The 18423-nt window shown below is 39.5% G+C and overlaps 2 protein-coding genes across 5 annotated transcripts in view; both read right to left on the minus strand.

Moving 5' to 3' along the window:
- LOC137284830 (caspase-7-like) overlaps window positions 1-18423 on the minus strand; it is a 654824-nt gene that overhangs the window by 312952 nt on the left and 323449 nt on the right. The gene's annotated exons all lie outside the window — the stretch shown is intronic.
- LOC137284816 (uncharacterized) overlaps window positions 6373-18423 on the minus strand; it is a 59710-nt gene continuing 47659 nt past the window's right edge. For all 3 annotated transcript variants that reach the window (XM_067816812.1, XM_067816810.1, XM_067816811.1), the window contains 2 exons: window positions 9482-9833; window positions 6373-7048 (listed from right to left, as the gene is read on the minus strand). In XM_067816812.1, coding sequence (XP_067672913.1) covers window positions 6464-7048; window positions 9482-9820 — 924 coding nt within the window. In that variant the 5' untranslated portion in view covers window positions 9821-9833 and the 3' untranslated portion in view covers window positions 6373-6463. The remainder of the gene's footprint in view (window positions 7049-9481; window positions 9834-18423) is intronic.

Genomic DNA, 18423 nt, shown 5'->3' on the forward strand with positions numbered 1-18423 from the left:
AACTCTTGTTTCCTCATACGAGAGTACCCTCGCATTCCACGTTCACGTGCATGCTTTTTCAACTCATGCACTGTAATCATGTTACAGTGTTCATACTATATGTGAAACAATTGTCTAACTGTACATCAAGGAAGTGATATACTGCCGTTGCCATAGAACTATCACGTGATCACAGTATTCATAACAGGATAGAACCGTTAAACCGAGATTATTGCTCTCCGTCCTGTGTAGGTGCGGGCTTATCATGTGCAGTTACACAGCTGTTCATTGTGAGTTCATATCCCACCAGGCCTCAGTTTGACTTCCTTGCCTAATTTAATGATGCAATGTAGTCCTCTGGAGGAGATAGTAAGTCTTATGTAGGAGATATTAAGATAGTTACACCCCCCAAAAAAAGAATGTGACATGTGACCTGCCTATTTGCATGCCCGAGTCACTGTTCCAGTTAGTAGCTCAAGACCCTTGACATGTGAGATATTGTTGTGACTTGAAATAATGACAGCTCTTATAGACAACTTTCTTATTATCAAGTGATAAATTATGACAACTAAAATCCTCAATGGTAGAAGAATTATAAAGCCTCATGCCAAATTGGAAATGGATAGCACTTATAGTTTTAAAGTAAAGTTACCAAACACCATCCTGAAATATTTTCTGCCAGACTATAGAACTGAGCAAAAATGTACTGTAATCACAATCGATTAAGAGTTATCTGACAGACCACTTTGAATAGTTACGAGCTTAGGCGCAGTTATTGACCATGAAGCATAGTTTTCTAATACTATGGATAATGTCATTTCATCAAATATTTTAGAAATGTGAGGCTTTTATTGACCATAACCTTGACATTTATTTTTTTCTATGGTGTTTTAAACATGTGACACCAAATGAATTGTTTGTTTTATATATCAGTACAAATTTAGTCCTCTGCTATGTATAAGTAGTAAAACTACGATGACGGCCATCTTGGCGGCCATTTTTAATTCTGGGTAATATGAAATAATTCCATATAACATGCTGTCACTCTAGAAGGAAACAGGAAACAAAAACAACTGATTCTAGTTACAAGAATAATGTACTCAACGCCACACATTTCCATGAAAAGCTGGAGAATCACTAAAATCTCAAAGAATAAGCTGTAAAACATATTACGATGACATGACTGTACAAAATTACTTGTTTTGTGCCCGAGCCACCAGTCTAAAAGAGAAAATTGTCAAAAAACATCAAAAGTATCATCACTGGATGTAAATGGAAACATTCAGTGTTATGTTTTATGTGCTGAGAAGGCAACACACGACAATTCAAGATGGCAGTCAAAACAGTGGACATTTTGATTTTTTTCAAAAACAAAAATATGTCCAGTAATTTCTACATCCTTTAGCAGTAAACAAAAGTCAAAATGAAAGTGATCAGATTGATAGTAGTAAAACTGTCCATGATTAACTGTGAGATTTTGTTGGGCAGCAAACCAAGTGTCATGAAAATGGTCACAGACCCCCACCACATAAAATGGCCTGTGAAAAATAACTGATACCACAATCTGAGTATTACAGGCCTTTTCATGAGCCCAAGACATCATACTAACTGAAAATAGTGCCAAACCAAATCAGTACTGGGGAGGCTACGACATCAAATTTTTCAGCTGCCTCCTCCTGGACTACACTGTTCGTGTCCTGTTTACGCGTAAGTTACGCACTTGGCATGCAATAAGTGACCAAAAATGGTGCGCACACTATCGTATGACATAATATTAACGTCTATGTCAAGCATTGTTAGCACATTGTCTACATCCGGTGAACGACACGGTACATACGACGCGCATATTTCCAGCACGGACATGCATTGCCACAGCTACTTTCCCCATTCGTGAAGCAGTCGTATTATTTGGTCCTGCTTTGTCCCGCTTGACGCAATAGCAATAGCAGGCATCACACCCAGCTTCACGCACTGGCCCCCAGCTTCACGCACTGGTGTGGAACTACAAGATGTTGAGCACCAGAGAACAGGCGTCTATCCAATAGGAAGATCCAAGAGGCTATACAGCCTGATCCACCTACTTGTTTGTGATTTTGGAGAAGTTAACCCCTGATTCTGGGAAGACCAAATTTATTACAGAACTGCTGGAGGTTGTACCCAAGCTGGCAAACACTCTTCGCCACTGGTAATTTAGTTTCGGGGTTGAAGTTATTGCAATCTGCAAGTTCTTACTAGAGGTCAGCAAGGCCATCATTGAAGTCTACAAGCACGAAGCTCTCACGTGCCCTCAAACTGATGAGGAGTGGTAGGAGGTTGCTGAAGGTTGAAGTTACAGATGAAACTTCCACAACTGTCTGGGGACTGTGCATGGCAAGTGTATTGGTAAGAAGTCACCCTAAGCTGGATCTCTGTCTCGGTCTTCTGGACCCGTGAAGGTCCCGGGACAGAATAGGCTTTCAGCAACCCATGCTTGTTGTAAGAGGCAACTAACGGGATCGAGTGGTCAGGCCGGCTGACTTGGTTGACACATGTCACCCCCAATTGCGCAGATTGATGCTCATGTTGTTGATCACTGGATTGTCTGGTCCAGGCTTGATTATTTACAGACTGCCGCCACATGGCTGGAATATTGCTGAGTACGGCGTAAAACTAAATTCACTCACTCACTCTGTCTCGTGTGTGCGTGTGCGTGTGCGTGTGCGTGTGCGTGTGCGTGTGCGTGTGCGTGCGCGTGTTTTATCTCATGTTGGTGCTGTTCTTGGCGCTTATCGCCAGTCGCGATATTATAACAAGTCCCCCCGTCCACTTCAGAAGTTAGAAAGCGTGAACTTTGCGCAATCTGCTGCGGCAATGTCTCACACAGTACATGACCAAAGTGGGTCAATGTGTGAGGTCATGGAAATAGACACGCCTTGATACGCGCCAGCTGCAGTGTTTCTGAGTAGGCTGTGCAATGTTCAGCACTAGTTCACGCAAGTAGCATGAAGATTTGGGGTATCAGAAATTTTGAACATTTCAAAATTTTCTTTGGGAATTGGAACGTAACCTCGGGCAATTTATGCACCCTTGACAACGGTTTTGGCCGAGTTTACCCAAAGACACACACAAATGCGTATCATTGACGGGTCAAATTAGTGCAAGTGTCAGTGTGGCTTAGGATATTTCAAGATTCACCAGTTATTTAAACATCCTTTCAGCAAAGAAACAAAATTTGATTAATTTAGCGAATGTCTTTGCGAAATCTATAAAAACACAATAAGATCTTAATCATTTGGATCTCTCCATTTGGATCTGTCTTCAGCTTGAGATCTATTAACATCAGTCTAGTTTATCTATTTAAAAACTTATTACAGCTAGTGTTGGTGTTTACACATCATCATGAAATCCTACCACACTAGTCGCCGTTTGGAGCTGACCTCGAATGCAACCCGTGAAGGTCCCGGGTAGAATAGGCCTTCAGCAACCCATGGTTGCCATAAAAGGCGACTATGCTTGCCGTAAGAGCCGGCTAACGGGATTGGGTGGTCAGGCTTAACTTGGTTGACAGGTCATCGGTTCCCAGTTGCCCAGATCAGTGCTCATGTTGTTGATCACTGGATTGTCTGGTCCAGACTCGATTCTTAACATATAGCTAGAATATTTAGTGCGACGTAAAACTAAACTCACTCACTCTGATTGTAGTATCAGTAGAGAGCGAGCGAGTGTGGGTCTACGCCGCTTTTAGCAATATTCAAGCAATATCACGACGATTGACAAAATAATGGTTATCACACATTGCACCCATGTAGGAAATCGAACCCAGGTCTCCTGCGTGACGAGTGAACACTTTAACCCACCACCCCAGTAACAGAAAAACTAGAAGCAGCGTTGGCGTCCTTTGGCTATGTGTGGGTTCAAACGGTTTCATTGCTTGCCTTAAATATTTTGAAGGTAAGACAAATACCTCAAGAAAGAATATGACGTGCCTTGCAGGAACCGAAACCCCATTACGATGGATTCAGCGATGCTCGACAACGATTCCTGGCTTTCATGTAAAACTTCTGCTTGTCAAGCTTTTCTTCCCTTTACTGCTCTTACATACAACAATCTACACCGTGTCCGAATACAAAGTCTCTCAGTCTGTCTGTCTTAGTACAAGACAGATAACTGTATAAAGTGTATCAGCTTCCGAAATGTGAAGTAGTACTCTCCCTCCCCTTCTGAGCTTTTAGCGCCCAAATATATCAGATTCAGAGTTCAGATTCAGATTCAGTTTATTCAGTATTTAGGGCCTTGAGGCCTACAGTACAAATAGAGATGCATTTTATGCTCACGTGGTATGGTTTACATTTCTTACATTGAAAACATGTTTTGAATACATTGCGGTTGATTTAACAACATCAACATTTCTAGAATTTATAAGATTGGACAATGTATGTTTGTCTGTCACAGGAACTGAGATAAATGGCAGATATTTAATTCTTAAATCGGAGTACACTGTACACACAAACATTATATGGAATTCATTTTCAATATCCCCTAAATTAAATTTTTTACAAATGGCTACACTTAGGTCAGACATATCCCTTTTAGAATTACGCACATGATTAACTCTAAGATCATGGAAACCTATTCTTAATTTACAAAAGGCCCTCAACAGACCTTTATCTTGCAAATGCGTGATATATAATTCAGGCTGTAACATGGGATGGGATGAGTAATGTTCTAAAAAATTGGAGCTGTTAACTGACATCAGCCATTCTTGTAGAAAAATATCTTCAAGGCGTTGCTTAAATATACATAGAAAACTCTGTTCATTTCCAACATCCTGTGCCATCCACACAGAAGATAAACCAGTTACAAAAGGTAGTTGTCTAACCTCTGATGTCCAATTTACCTTACCATTATCTTCTTGCATTTAAAAAAAATATTGGCTTGCCGTGGGTATCTAAACGATTCCAATTTCAATAATTTAAGCCAAAAGTTTGCTACTATTATTCTACTTAATACAAATATATTACAACGCCCGGTTTCACCCATGATAGCCTTTTTTGGAAGCAAATTTTCCCAAATTAAGGAAATGTTTAAAAAATGAAGCCTGTACGTTTTCTAAACAGTGAAAATATTTTGTTCCCCAAATTTCATTTATATTATATATCCCATATAAAAGGATAGGTAAAATTTTACAATCCAATATGGTACACGCAGTTATGGAAGAAATCGAGGGATTCTTATTAAAAAGCTGGTGAACGGGTTGTGTAGCCTGAGATGCTTGAGCTGCCAAACTTTTACTGGCTGTTGACCAATTCAGCCTGGAAGAGAATATCAACCCTAAATATTTATAGTATGAAACACATTTATGCTTTGTATTACCATAATATCAATCCTTTTTTAATACACCTCCATTTCTAAATGCAATAATATTAGTTTTCTCAATATTAACACTCAAACCCCAGGTTGTACAAAACTGATGTAACACATTGAGTTGCTGCTGTAAACCAACTACAGTATAAGAAAACATATTTATATCATCAGCAAATAATAACATCATAATATCATCAATGTCCTGTGATAGAAAAACACCATGTTTACAAGATTTACAACTTTCTGAAGTTCATTTATAAAGAAGATGAAAAGAATTGGGCTCAAAATACAGCCTTGGTGTACCCCAGAGTTTGTCGAAAACATATCAGTTCTATAACAATTTTCAACATTCACACAAGATTAAACAGATGAATACATACTATAAAGAAGATTATATAATTTACTATCAGGTTCGCAGGTTCGTGCCACACGGATAACTGTATAAAGTGTATTAACTTCCGAAATGTGAATTAGTACTCTCTCTCCCCTTCTGAGCTTATAGCGCCCAAATATATATATATATATATATATTTAAGTGAGTCTGACCTGATCTTGATCACATATTTCAACATATTCCTCAATGAGTGTATCTGATCTTTCACTCATGTGTATTATCATCAGAGGGGTCTCAGGCAGTGATTTGTTACTTGCGTCTCTACCCTATAACTTCTGCATTTCAAGGGACCAGTTAATATATTTATCAAACATCGCAATGCTATCCTTTCATAATAACGAGTATCAGATTTTAACGATTATCCAATACTGACACCGATGGACACTCAACCCAAAATTCAGAGTTACCATCCCCCTATTGGGTCTGTTATTCGAAATCAAGAACTACTTAAAAGATGTACCAAATGGATTCGCACAGTTCAGCATTCCCAGCGGGTAGCAAAGAAAATGTTACTCGCTTGTAAACAGTAACACCAACAGTGTTGTATTTTTCCCTCTGTAGTTATTAGACCATCGGATGACCGAATACCACATATCATTATGACAATGGTGCTTGCTGCATCTAGCACAGTGGTGTTAGACAATAAATGACCTGTAAATAGTTTAGTTTATAGATCTTTTATTCCCGAAAAAAAGAATGAAGAATGTTACTCATCATAACACAGCTGTTCCGGGATTTCGAAGACATTTATGTATTTAATGGATCGGCCACATTATCATACCTCCTCCTGTAGACATAAATATTTTGCTTCAGCCATGGAAAACCTGCCTTTCGTTGAAGTTTCTTGCTTGCCACAATATCTGTATCAAATCCCTTGCTCAAAAAAAGATTCTGTACATACTCCAAGGGTCTGTTGTTGACGTGTTGGACACCCTTTTGACCAGGCACTGCCCAGCTCAGAACTACGCCTTTCCTTGCGTGACGCACAACGTTGTCAAAGTAGACGTCTTCATACCTAGCTGGAATATGTTCTGCCACCTCCAGACTTATCACCCAGTCGTATAACGGAAGGCCGTACAGAGGAACCGTTAGATCAGCAAACTGAACTACTCCACCGCTTGTTTCCCGCCCATAGGGAGCGCCATCATAAGCATCGTATGCACGAAGTTGATGGGTGGCATCTAGAAACTTCTTGTAGTCGCCCGGACCATCCCCGAAACTAGCAACGGTTTGATTTTGAAACAAATGTGAAAGCTGGACTGCCAGACGTTTGTCACACCTGTGTTGCCCACCTGTGGATTTGCACCACCCGCCAGTAACCGCAACAGAAGTCTGTTGGAGGGAAATAAACAGAGCTATTGATACACAAAACATTTTCTGACACATTGACGTATTTGGAAATCCATTGTGTGAATGGGCTTTTTGGGTGATAGAAAAAATGAGGACTTTCAGTTTTAACTTTTTATCTCTGCTTCATGTGCCCTGAAGCCTCAAAGACTGGGGAGTGAGTGAGTTTAGTTTTTATGCCGCACTCAGCAATATTCCAGTTATATAGCGGCAGTCTGTAAATAATCAAGCCTGAACCAGACAGTCCAGTGATCAACAACATGAGCATCAATCTGCGCAGTTGAGAATCGGTGACATGTGTCAACCAGTCACGAGCCCAATCCTGTTAGTTGCCTCTTACGACAAGCATACTCGCCTTTTACGACAAGCATGGGTTGCTGAAACCCTGTTCTATCCCGGGACCTTCACGGGTCTCTCAATGACTGGGGATGGCGCAAGTATACCTGGCAAGATTCCCTGGTGGAGAAGGTGGGCTGGGCTATCTATGCCTAACATTGTTAGTCCACAAAATGATTCACTAGCCCAAAATTTTAATGTAGACTCTGGTGTCATCAATAAGCAATAACATTTTTATCAGGCCATAATTGTGTGTGATTTAAAAGTGTATTATAACTTATCAAGCCGGTGAGTGATATACAAAATGACCCCAAGAGCCAGTCGGACCAGTGACTGTGAGGATATACTGGCCTAAGTGGATATTTACTAGGCACGGGGTAGCGGGCCAGTGACTGTGAGGACATACTGGCCTGAGTGGATATTTAGTAGTTGTACAGTGTTCCCAGAAATTATTGAGAAAATCTTTGTTTTTTTCCTAATGATGCTAAGATTGGAAAAAGGGCTTTCACTATGCACTAAGCATACTAAATAAGGGAGACAACTCTTGAAGGCTTAGAAGGCAGCTCATTACGTCAAGAGTTATCTCCCTTGTCTGAGCAGACGGCTTCCTGTGTTGACATGGCAGAATTTACAGCAAGAGAGAAAAGAAAGCTCATTCTAGATGATTTTGAAAGGGGTGAGGCTGATGCTAAAGTGTTAGCTTGTAGACATGGTATTCCTCTGTCTACAGTATACAGAACTTTGAAGAATATTCAAACAGGAACCGGGATAGAGCACAAAGCAGGGGCAGGTCGGCCTAGGAAATTCAGTGTTGTGGATCGCCGAAGACTTGGGCAGATTGTGAGTACTGGCAAATTGAAAAGTGTTGAGAACATCAGAAATGAAATGATTAGCAGAGGAAGTCCTCAGGTATGCAATGAAACAGTTACGCAGGAATTACAGAGACTTAATTGGGTGAAAAAACGTGGAATTCAATCGCCGTTGATGAAAGATGCACAAAAGGAAAAACGTTTAAACTGGTGTCGGGCTCATGAAAATCAAGATTGGGATAATGTTTTCTTTTCAGATGAAAGTTCTGTTTGGCTTTTCCCTAATTGTGTGAAAATTTGGACTAAAGATACTGTCAAACCTATCTACCAGCGACCAAAACATAGCCCGAAGTTTCACATGTGGGGTGGCATATCGGCTTGCGGAGTGACGCCATTGTGTGTTTTCACGGGAAACTTGACAAAAGAAAGATACGCTGACATTCTAAATGGTCACCTTCTTCCGACAGCACAACCATTGTATGAAGATGATTGGATTTTCCAGCATGATAATGACCCAAAACACACTGCGCGCTACACAAAACAGTGGTTGTCGGACGAAAATGTTCAAGTTTTAGACTGGCCCAGTTACAGCCCAGACCTAAACCCAATTGAGAATGTGTGGGGAGTCATGAAGGACAGAATAAACCAAAAGGGACTGAGAAATATTGAAGATATGAAGGCCGAGGTGGTCCAATATTGGGATACCCTGTCACACGATTACCTACAAACTTTGATGGGTAATGTGCCTAGGCGTATTCAGGCATGCATTGCTGAGCGAGGAGGTCTAACAAAGTACTAAAACAAGACTGAGACTGTAAAAGGATGATGTTTTAACATGTTTATGTAAGTAAAACGCCAGAAGTTAATAAACGTAATGAGTTACATGACGCAACATAATTCTCAATAATTTCTGGGAATACTATACTACTTATATTTACAGTTTGAGCCTGCAACACCGGTTACGCAAAGTCGTAACAGGTCGTAAAATATCGTAATGTACATACGATTCAATTCAACACCCAAAATTTGGCAATAAAGCTGCTGGGCAAATTCGGGCAGTTAGAACACCCTTATTATGAGATCTGGTATGAGATCTGATCTTGATGGCAATTACTGGATTATCTGGTCCAGACCACAAGATTTACAGACAGGTGTCACACAGCTCGAATATGACCGTGTGTGGCACTAAAACGTCAACAAAAGTAGATAAATGATCAGAATTGGTTTCGTACAGGAAAGTTACTAAGACATTTGCAAGAAAGCATAATCTTACCTTATGAGATTTTGAAGTCATTTCAACCATTTCACAACTCATCACCGCTAGTTCCCTCCTCGCATTGTTCAGCATCTCCGACAGCTTAGTCCTCTGTTTTCTTAACTGATCGGCTATCACGAAATCACCTTGACCGGCTGCCATGAAACCACCTTGCCCGGCTGCCATGAAACCACCTTGACCGGCTGCCACGAAACCACCTTGCACTACTGACTGTTCACATGCAGCTTGCGTAACATTGGTCAGATGAGCCATGGGAATCCTCTTGGTAACGAATCTGATGATGGCCAGCACAGAAAGAGCCACAGCTACTTTCACCAAAGTCCTCTTTTGCAACATGGCGGGTTTGTAGCTGGAATGAAACAGATGTCTTTAAGGGCTTTTTCCCTCTGGATAATGCAATTATACAATGTCATTATATTTTGTGACAAGTCTAGCGAGCTATGTCACAAATATCTGTTATTGCAAGTTTTTGATTTGTTGTTCAACAAAGCTATCAGCAATATTTCAGTATATGACGGCAGTCTGTAAATAATCGAATCCGGACAACAGTCCACTGATCAATAGCATGAGCATCGATCTATGCAACTGGATAAGACTATATATGTCAACCAAGTCAGGGAACCTGACCATCCGTTGCTGTTAGTCGCCTCTTATGACAAGCATTTCAAACCAATTCAAACTTGGATTCAAACCAATTCAATTCATGAGTTATATCACACTTCTACCGTGGTTACGTGAAATACTCGAATTTGACTGGACGATCAATGAAATTTAACCCTATCAATTGTGAATTGAAGATGCGACTGATTTCACGGCTGCTTTACGGCGCACGTATACAAAACTGTCACACTGCTTATCTTTAATCACCAACACAGTTAATATCAAAACAATAGACGTCATGGAAAAGCTGATAAAGCTTATATTAAAGTGAGTGAGCGAGTGGTTTAGCTTTATGCGACACTCAGCAATATTCCAGCTATATGACAGCGGTCTGCAAATAATAGAGTCTAGACCACACAATCCAGTGATTAACAGCATGAGTAGTATAAACAATGGGGTTTCTAAATGTAAGCCTTATACTTATCAATAACATAGATCTAGACCCCCTTTCAAAAACTCCAAAATCAAAATGACACAACCCGTCTCCCTTCACACAAGCTCACAGTGGAAAGGAAACAACCACTGTGAGCTTTTATTCCCTTTACAACACAAATATCTAAATGGGAAATTGATCAATAACTGGGTCACAGCAGTGCGCTGTGTCGCGTTGGCTGAGAGCACAAAATTAAAGGGTGTGTGTCTGTGTAACCATATCAGTACATATGTAAGAGTAACTATATCGATTATTGGATCAAAGACGTTGTAATGTTCTCTTATTGAGAGTAAGAAGAAAACTCCCCATGTATTTAAATTCTGGTCTATACTATTAGCAATGAATTCAGTCAGTACATTCATTTTGTAGACCTTTCCATTAATTTTCAATAGTCAGTAGATAGTCACCATGCCCTAATTCTTTGAGCTTGTCAAGAATCAGAGGCTCGGCACCAAATAGATTTATATTTTCAGCTCGCCACAATTCCATTATTATGCATAGGTGTGAACAAATCTGTAATAGTGTGAATAAGCAGGTGGCAGTGCTGTGGCTTGCAGCTGGCTGTCTACTGGGGTGTGGTAACTTTCGGTCAGCAGTCCGCAGGGCCTCACTATGTTGATTTCAGTGAAGCAGTTTAATGTGTATCTTCTATTATGCCATTGGTTTTCGTGAGAAATGCCTGTTGGGCTTGTAGTATCCCTTGTTTTATGTACTTTTTTTCGCGTCCTCACTTATAGAATATGTGTTATGAACCTTTGATCTAATCTCATTCTTCATTTTGTTGTATTTTTCTAATTCGCTTATGATCAAACGAAACTCCTCTTCTGAGATTTTATTGTCATTGAGTGCAGTGGAAACATGATCTTCTATCGTGTTTAACTTTGATACAGCAAGTATTCTAATTTCATCATGTTTCTTTGCTTTACAAATTCAACTTATATGTAGTTTAAGGCTATATTGTATTTATTATGTAGTGATGCCTCAGTATCCCGCTCTTGTTCTAGCTGACGTTTTATTTTGCATATCTGTTTCAGTCGAAATCCGTCTGCACTTCCTTTAATATTTCCTTCATCATCTACAGCTGGATACAGCCCCATCCTGTTTGTCTATAATATAGTTTATAAATTAGTTTTTAATTATATGTCATCTAATTTTTGATTGATTTATTTTAAGCCTAGAAGGTTTACATTATTGGTTAGGATCATACGTTGTAAATTTAAATGTGGTTGACAGTGAACTATAATACCATGGAGGCTCGTTGATGCTGGATAGCCTTTTCTTCTTATGATTTATTCTCACGCCTTTTATCCCAAGATATTAAACAGCCATTTAAAAGGGATTTTAACTCAGCGCTCTCTGTGAGATATGCATCTATAATTAATGTTGTGTGTGGTTTTATAGTATAATCTTTATTTGGAAAATAATACTGTTGGTAATCGTTTATTTCATTAATGTCTAAAACAGAAGCATCGTTGACTGGTGCCAGTGTGACCCGGTATTCGTAAAACTTGTGTATGACTATATTTTGAGGGAATATAGGATGCAAAAAGGATGCCATTGTTAATAATTTTGGAAATGAAGCCATTTTGATTAAAAACGATGTAAGGGTTGGTTAGTGTTATTTTAATTACCCATTCAAGATCTGTAAAATCTGCTAGTAGCATTCGTTGGTATACTTTTATAGTAAAAGATGTATGGGGTGTCTTCCTCAGCAGGTAAATTGAAATCCTCTGTGTCCGAGTGTAGCATTGTATGCCATTGTTTATATGATACTTTAGAAAATAGTTTCCAATAGTTTTTCTGGTAATGCCTCATGTATGAACTTCATACCAATACAATTGACGTTCTTGGTCAGGAAAATCTTGGCTAGACATATAGTGTCTTCCACTGGCACAGTGACACCTTGCAGACTGCTGTGTGTTCAATTTCACAGTGTGGTGTGCAACGACTGGATGCGGCTTGACATTGACAGACACTAGGTGGGATGGACTGATTAAATCTGTGTTTACGTTACACGTTTACTATCATATATGACGTATATTCTCAAAGAAATAAGCCCACCAATACCACAGGATAAGGCATGGAATGCAATAAACAATCCGTACGATAGACGGGCATACGAACGCGTTTGTAATGAGTGAGTGAGTGAGTGAGTTAATATTAACGTCACATCGGCAGTATTGCAGCCATATCGTGACGAGAGCATTGTTACAAAAAGAACCTATGTATATGATAAAAACCTGTCGACGAAGGACAGTAAAACAACTAGAATATCACAATAAGAAATAAAACTAGCGTGGAAAGTTAAAATTAATATCCCTATTTAGACAATACAATATAAAAACAGGCTATATAGATCACCAACAACTGAAGGTAGATCACCATATTAGGGGCCATGGGGACTTACAGTACTTTTGCTACCTGCATGGACCCTAGCTGGATTTACACCATCCCCTTAGCTGATGGCGATTGTATGCAAGATTAGCCACAAATTAAAATAACAGAAATACTACGGCTAAAAAAATGGAAGATCAAATTTGACTTCAAATGTTTTTGGACTTACGTACCCTCTCAGGAGGACAATAATTTTAAATACTTTAACCCCCCTCGAGGATACAGCCACTAACACTCTAAGTTACTAATTCAAACTTCCAAGAATAAAATATTTATCTATTTACAATTCATTTAGCAAATCTAATTCTGTTAAAAATGCAATAATTAAATGAGAGCTAACATTATTAAAAAGATCCTTCAAAGTGAATTAAAAAATTATCCCTTGTGATGGAATATTCAACACAGTCAAGCAGAACATACTTGACTGTGATTCTTTCATCACAAAGGATACAAAACGGATGATCCTCACCTTTTAATACATAATCGTGAGTATACCTCGTATGGCCAATGCGACATCGTCGCATAATGACCTCCTCAAATCTGGACTGACAACCCAAGTAAGTATAACCGATGTAAGGTTTTAATTCATGTAATTTATTTATACCTACCTGGGTGTCCCACTTCTTCTGCATCAGATCACGGATATAAGATCTTATTGTAGCTTTATAATCTGAGTATGGAATAAGAAGAGGTATCACAGATTTGTTGAGTGCTGCCTTAGCAGCAAGATTGGCCATTGTGTTACCAGAAATGCCAACGTGACTAGGTAACCAACAAAATACGATGTCGCAGTGGCTAATAGCAAGATTATTGTACAGTTCGATTATTTCTATTAAATGTGGATGTTTACAAGAAAAATCGTTAATAGCCTGAAGACAAGAAAGAGAATCGTAATAGATTATATACCGTTTATGTTTAGGGTGTCTTTGAATATATTTAAGGGCTGTTAGTATGGCGCTAGCTTCAGCTGTAAAAATAGAACTGTTGTCTGGTGATCTAGAAGATATTGTTCTGGATCCAATGACAGTGGCACAGGCCACTGCGCCACCGTCCTTGGACCCATCTGTAAATAAGGCTTTATAATTGCTATATTTATGTTTTAATTGATTGTGTTCTTGTTTATACTGTAATTCATTAGTTTCTGATTTTTAAATGTGGTCAATGTTAGGTCCACTTGGGGCCTGACCAACTGCCAAGGAGGAGAAGAAAGAAGACGGGAGGGAGCTATGTTTTCCAGCTCAATGCCGACCGAAGAAAGAAATGGTTCAATTCTATGTCCTAGGGGCGGAACAAAAGAAGATTTCTTGTTGTATAAATCCTCATAAAGGAGATTAAAAATACAGTTATATGCAGGGTTAGATTCATTAGAGTATAATTTAGTAATGTACTGTAAAGCTAACTTTATACGGCGCTGCTCAAGAGATGGTTAATCAGCCTCAACGTAGAGACTGTCAATAGGTGAGGTTCTAAAAGACCCAAGACAAAGTCTTAAACCTTGGTGATGGACAGAATCAAGAAGTTTAAGGTTGCTTTTGCAGGCTCCACCATATACGATAGAGCCGTAATCAAGTTTTGAACGTACAAGCGATCTGTATAGGTGTAGGAGAGTAACTTGATCCCCTCCCCACTTGGATACCACCTTCAATAAATCGAGTGCCTTCAAGCATTTTGTTTTTAGTGATTTGATATGCGGCAAAAAGGTTAAGTGGGAGTCGAAAATTAGACCCAAGAACTTGGCCTCCTTTACAACATTGATGGGAGAGCCATTTAAAAATAGTTCTTGGTCTTTATGCGGCTTATATTTTCTACAAAAATGTATACAATTAGTTTTTGACTTAGAAAATTTAAAACCGCTTTCTAGACACCATTTATTTATTTTGTTTAAACACAATTGTAATTGCCGATCGATTGTATGCATATTTTTACCTCGACAGGAAATATTAAAATCATCCACAAATAATGATCCATCAATTGAATCATTTAAAACCTTGGATAAACTGTTTATCTTGATACTAAAAAGTGTTACAGACAAAATACTGCCTTGTGAGACACCCTGATCCTGATTATAATGGTCAGACAGGGTTGAACCCACTCGGACTTGAAACTGCCTGTCTTTTAAAAATTGTGATATAAAAAGAGGCAAACGACCCCTTAAACCGAAGTCATGTAAATCCTTTAAAATGCCATGCTTCCAAGTGGCATCGTATGCTTTCTCCAAATCAAAGAATATCGATACTGCATGTTGTTTATTTACTATTGCATTTTTGACAAAGGATTCTAGACGTACCAAATGGTCAATGGTACTACGATTTTTCCTGAAACCACATTGAATATTTGTTATAAGGTTATTGGTTTCCAGATACCAGGTTAATCTATTGTTTACCATTCGTTCCATGGTTTTAAAGACACAACTCGTTAAAGAGATTGGTCTATAACTTGATGGATCAGCATGATCCTGGCCAGGTTTTGGAATGGGGACTACAATGGCATTACGCCAGGAAGATGGGAACTTCCCTGAAGTCCATATTGAATCAAAAATATTTAGCAGTGTTTCCAGACACGATTCAGGCAAGTGCTTCAGGAGCTGATAGTGGATATTGTCAGCCCCTGTTGCTGTATCATGAGCTTGCTCAAGGGCGGTATGTAGTTCATGTATTGAAAATAATTCATTATAATGCTTACCGTTTTCTGAGTTAAAATTTAATCTTTTCCTCTCCTGATGTTTCTGAAATTTTTGAAACTGAGGGACATAATTTGATGAAGATGAATGCTTGGCGAGAGTTTCACCAAGTTTATTGGCAATGTCAGATTTATTTGCTAATAAATTATCACCATCTTTCAGATGGTGAACAGTAGATTTAGAACCTTTGCCCTTTATTCTTTGAATCATGTTCCACACTTTTGACATAGGCGTGCGTGAATTGATTTTCGATACATAATTTCGAAAAGTCTGACGCTTATTTTGTTTAAAAGAACGTCTAGCCTTGGCATTTAAAATTTTAACTTTGTCAAGATTATGTACGGTAGGGTGTCGGCGAAAATACTTATCAGCCTTCTTCCTACACTTCCTGGCCTGTTGACATTCATTGTTGAACCATGGCTTACGGATATGTGGAACTGCAGAAGACTTAGGTATAGTTTGGTCAGCAATGTCATTCAATAAATCGGAAAAGAACTGTATTGGATCTTCGCTGTTCACAAAAACGTCAGGTGTTAAGTTATCATTACACAATATTTTATATAACGAACAGTCAGCCTTGGCAAAGTTCCGTCTAAATATCGGTGGATAATCACCAGGGATGAGTGTTTTCAGAATGGTGGGGAAATGATCACTCCCACATAGGTCATCATGGTCCGTCCATTCAAATTCATTATATATCAGCAAGTGATAGATCCAGGGAAGAATATGTTCCCGTAGCTGGATGTAAATAAGTGGCTGAATCATCATTGAAAATACATAAATTGTTATTTGAAATGAATTCCTCCAGGAGTTTACCTTTGGTGTTAGTATGGACACCTCCCCAAAGTGGGTTGTGCCCATTGAGATCACCCATGATAAGACATGGCTTCGGAAGTTGATCAAAGAGTTTTTGAAGATCTGATTGTTGAATACTGGAAGAGGGAGGTATATACAAACTGCACAATGTCAGCACAAAGTGCAGAGTCAGAGTCAAGCAACAGCTTGAAGATCCGTTTTTAGAGTAAGAGGGCTATGAGTGACGCTCTGATGGACTAAAATAGAAGAACCTCCAGTAGTCTTATCTCCTGGGGGAGAGAAAGAATGATAATCAGTGTATCGCCTTAAGTTAAAATTATCAGTATTTTTAAGATAAGTTTCTTGAAGACATAATGCTGACGGTTGAAGGTCTTGAATGAGTAATTGTATTTCACTGAAGTTAGTTTTAAGCCCTCTGCAATTCCACTGAATTATATTATCCAGCTGAGTCATGGTGGCTCAATTGGTGATCGTTCACGGGTATTTTTTTAGGAGGAACTGTTCCTCAGACTGCCTTGTGAGGAAGGAGTAACCTCCATATCCAGAGGTTCAAACGGCTTTTGTAGAGGGACCTCTGAAGGTGATGGGACAATAGGTGGATGGTTTCTATTTAACCTTTTTCCTTTCTTCTTTCCTGTTTGGTCAGTAGCTGTTTTTGAATGAGCTGGTTGTGAAACAGACGTCTTTGATGTCGAAGGCTGAATTTCAGTCTCAGACCCGGTAGTAGACTGAGTGACTGCTGAAATAAGTGTTTTTCCTGAATTAACAGGTCTTTCTGACTGAACCAAGGTCAAGTCAGTCTGACAAGCAGTCGAGGATGTAGCTACAGTGCGGGTGACTGATGCAGGATAAGATATATTCAACGCAATTGAAGTTTGACTTGTAAACAGTTTCTTGGCATCAAGGTATGAAATGTTCTCTTCGCATTTGATTTTCATTATTTTAGATTCCCGTATATAAACCGGGCAGGACCTGGATGAAGCTGCATGTGGGCCTTCACAGTTTGCGCATTTTATGTCATGCTCACAGTCTGCACCCTCATGATGGTCACCACAGCGATGACACACCACAGGGTTTCGACATGAGTTAGACCCATGACCGAAATGCTGACACTTATAACACCATAGTGGATTGGGGACATACACATCCACCCCAATGTTAACATACCCTGCTTTTATTGACTGTGGAAGAGAAGATCGCGAAAAGGTTAAGAGGTAAGTATTTGTTGGAGTGATATTACCATCTTTCTTGAAAGTGAAACGTTTCACTGCTGTAACTCCTTGGTCCTCAAGTCCAAGAGCTATATCCTCCTCTGACATATCACAGAGACAACGAGCTTTGTATGCCATGGCAAGAATTCAATGTCCTGTGCACAGACACTGCAACCTCGATATTGGCAAAGTTCTTGACAGACAGCAGATTGAGAAATTGCTGTCTCCGTGCACACTCAGCCAAAAGCGAGCCACTACAAAGACGGTTAACGTTCTTTACCTCACCACAAATTCCAGAGATAGCTTTTGAAATTGTGAAGGGATTGAGTTTGATCGGTAGAAAGTCCTTAGACACAATCACTAAAATCGAGCCCAAGAATCGACATTTACAGGAATAGTTTCAGGTGTACAATCTGTTTCAACCAGACGCCTCTTTTTTTCACAGCGAGATGAACCAGCTTGTTGGGAAGACATCATGAAAGGAAGAGTATTCAGCACCCCTGCTCCCCACCCACCATGGAGTGTCAACAAGGATGGTGTCAAGTAGCACCGGATCCCCAAGATGAAAACACCAGGGATACAGGGGTGTAATACTCCAGCAATTATGACGCAAATAGCAATACTTGTATACCAAATTAAATGCCGGGGTGGTTCTGCCCGTGACACGTAATTGGACACATATTGAATTTGGAGGTCAATATTGCCAGATTGGCCCATGAGTCACCGCTTTCTGGCATAGGACTCT

The sequence above is a fragment of the Haliotis asinina genome, chromosome 5, assembly GCF_037392515.1.
Source record: "Haliotis asinina isolate JCU_RB_2024 chromosome 5, JCU_Hal_asi_v2, whole genome shotgun sequence".
In the NCBI taxonomy this organism is placed as follows: domain Eukaryota; kingdom Metazoa; phylum Mollusca; class Gastropoda; order Lepetellida; family Haliotidae; genus Haliotis; species Haliotis asinina.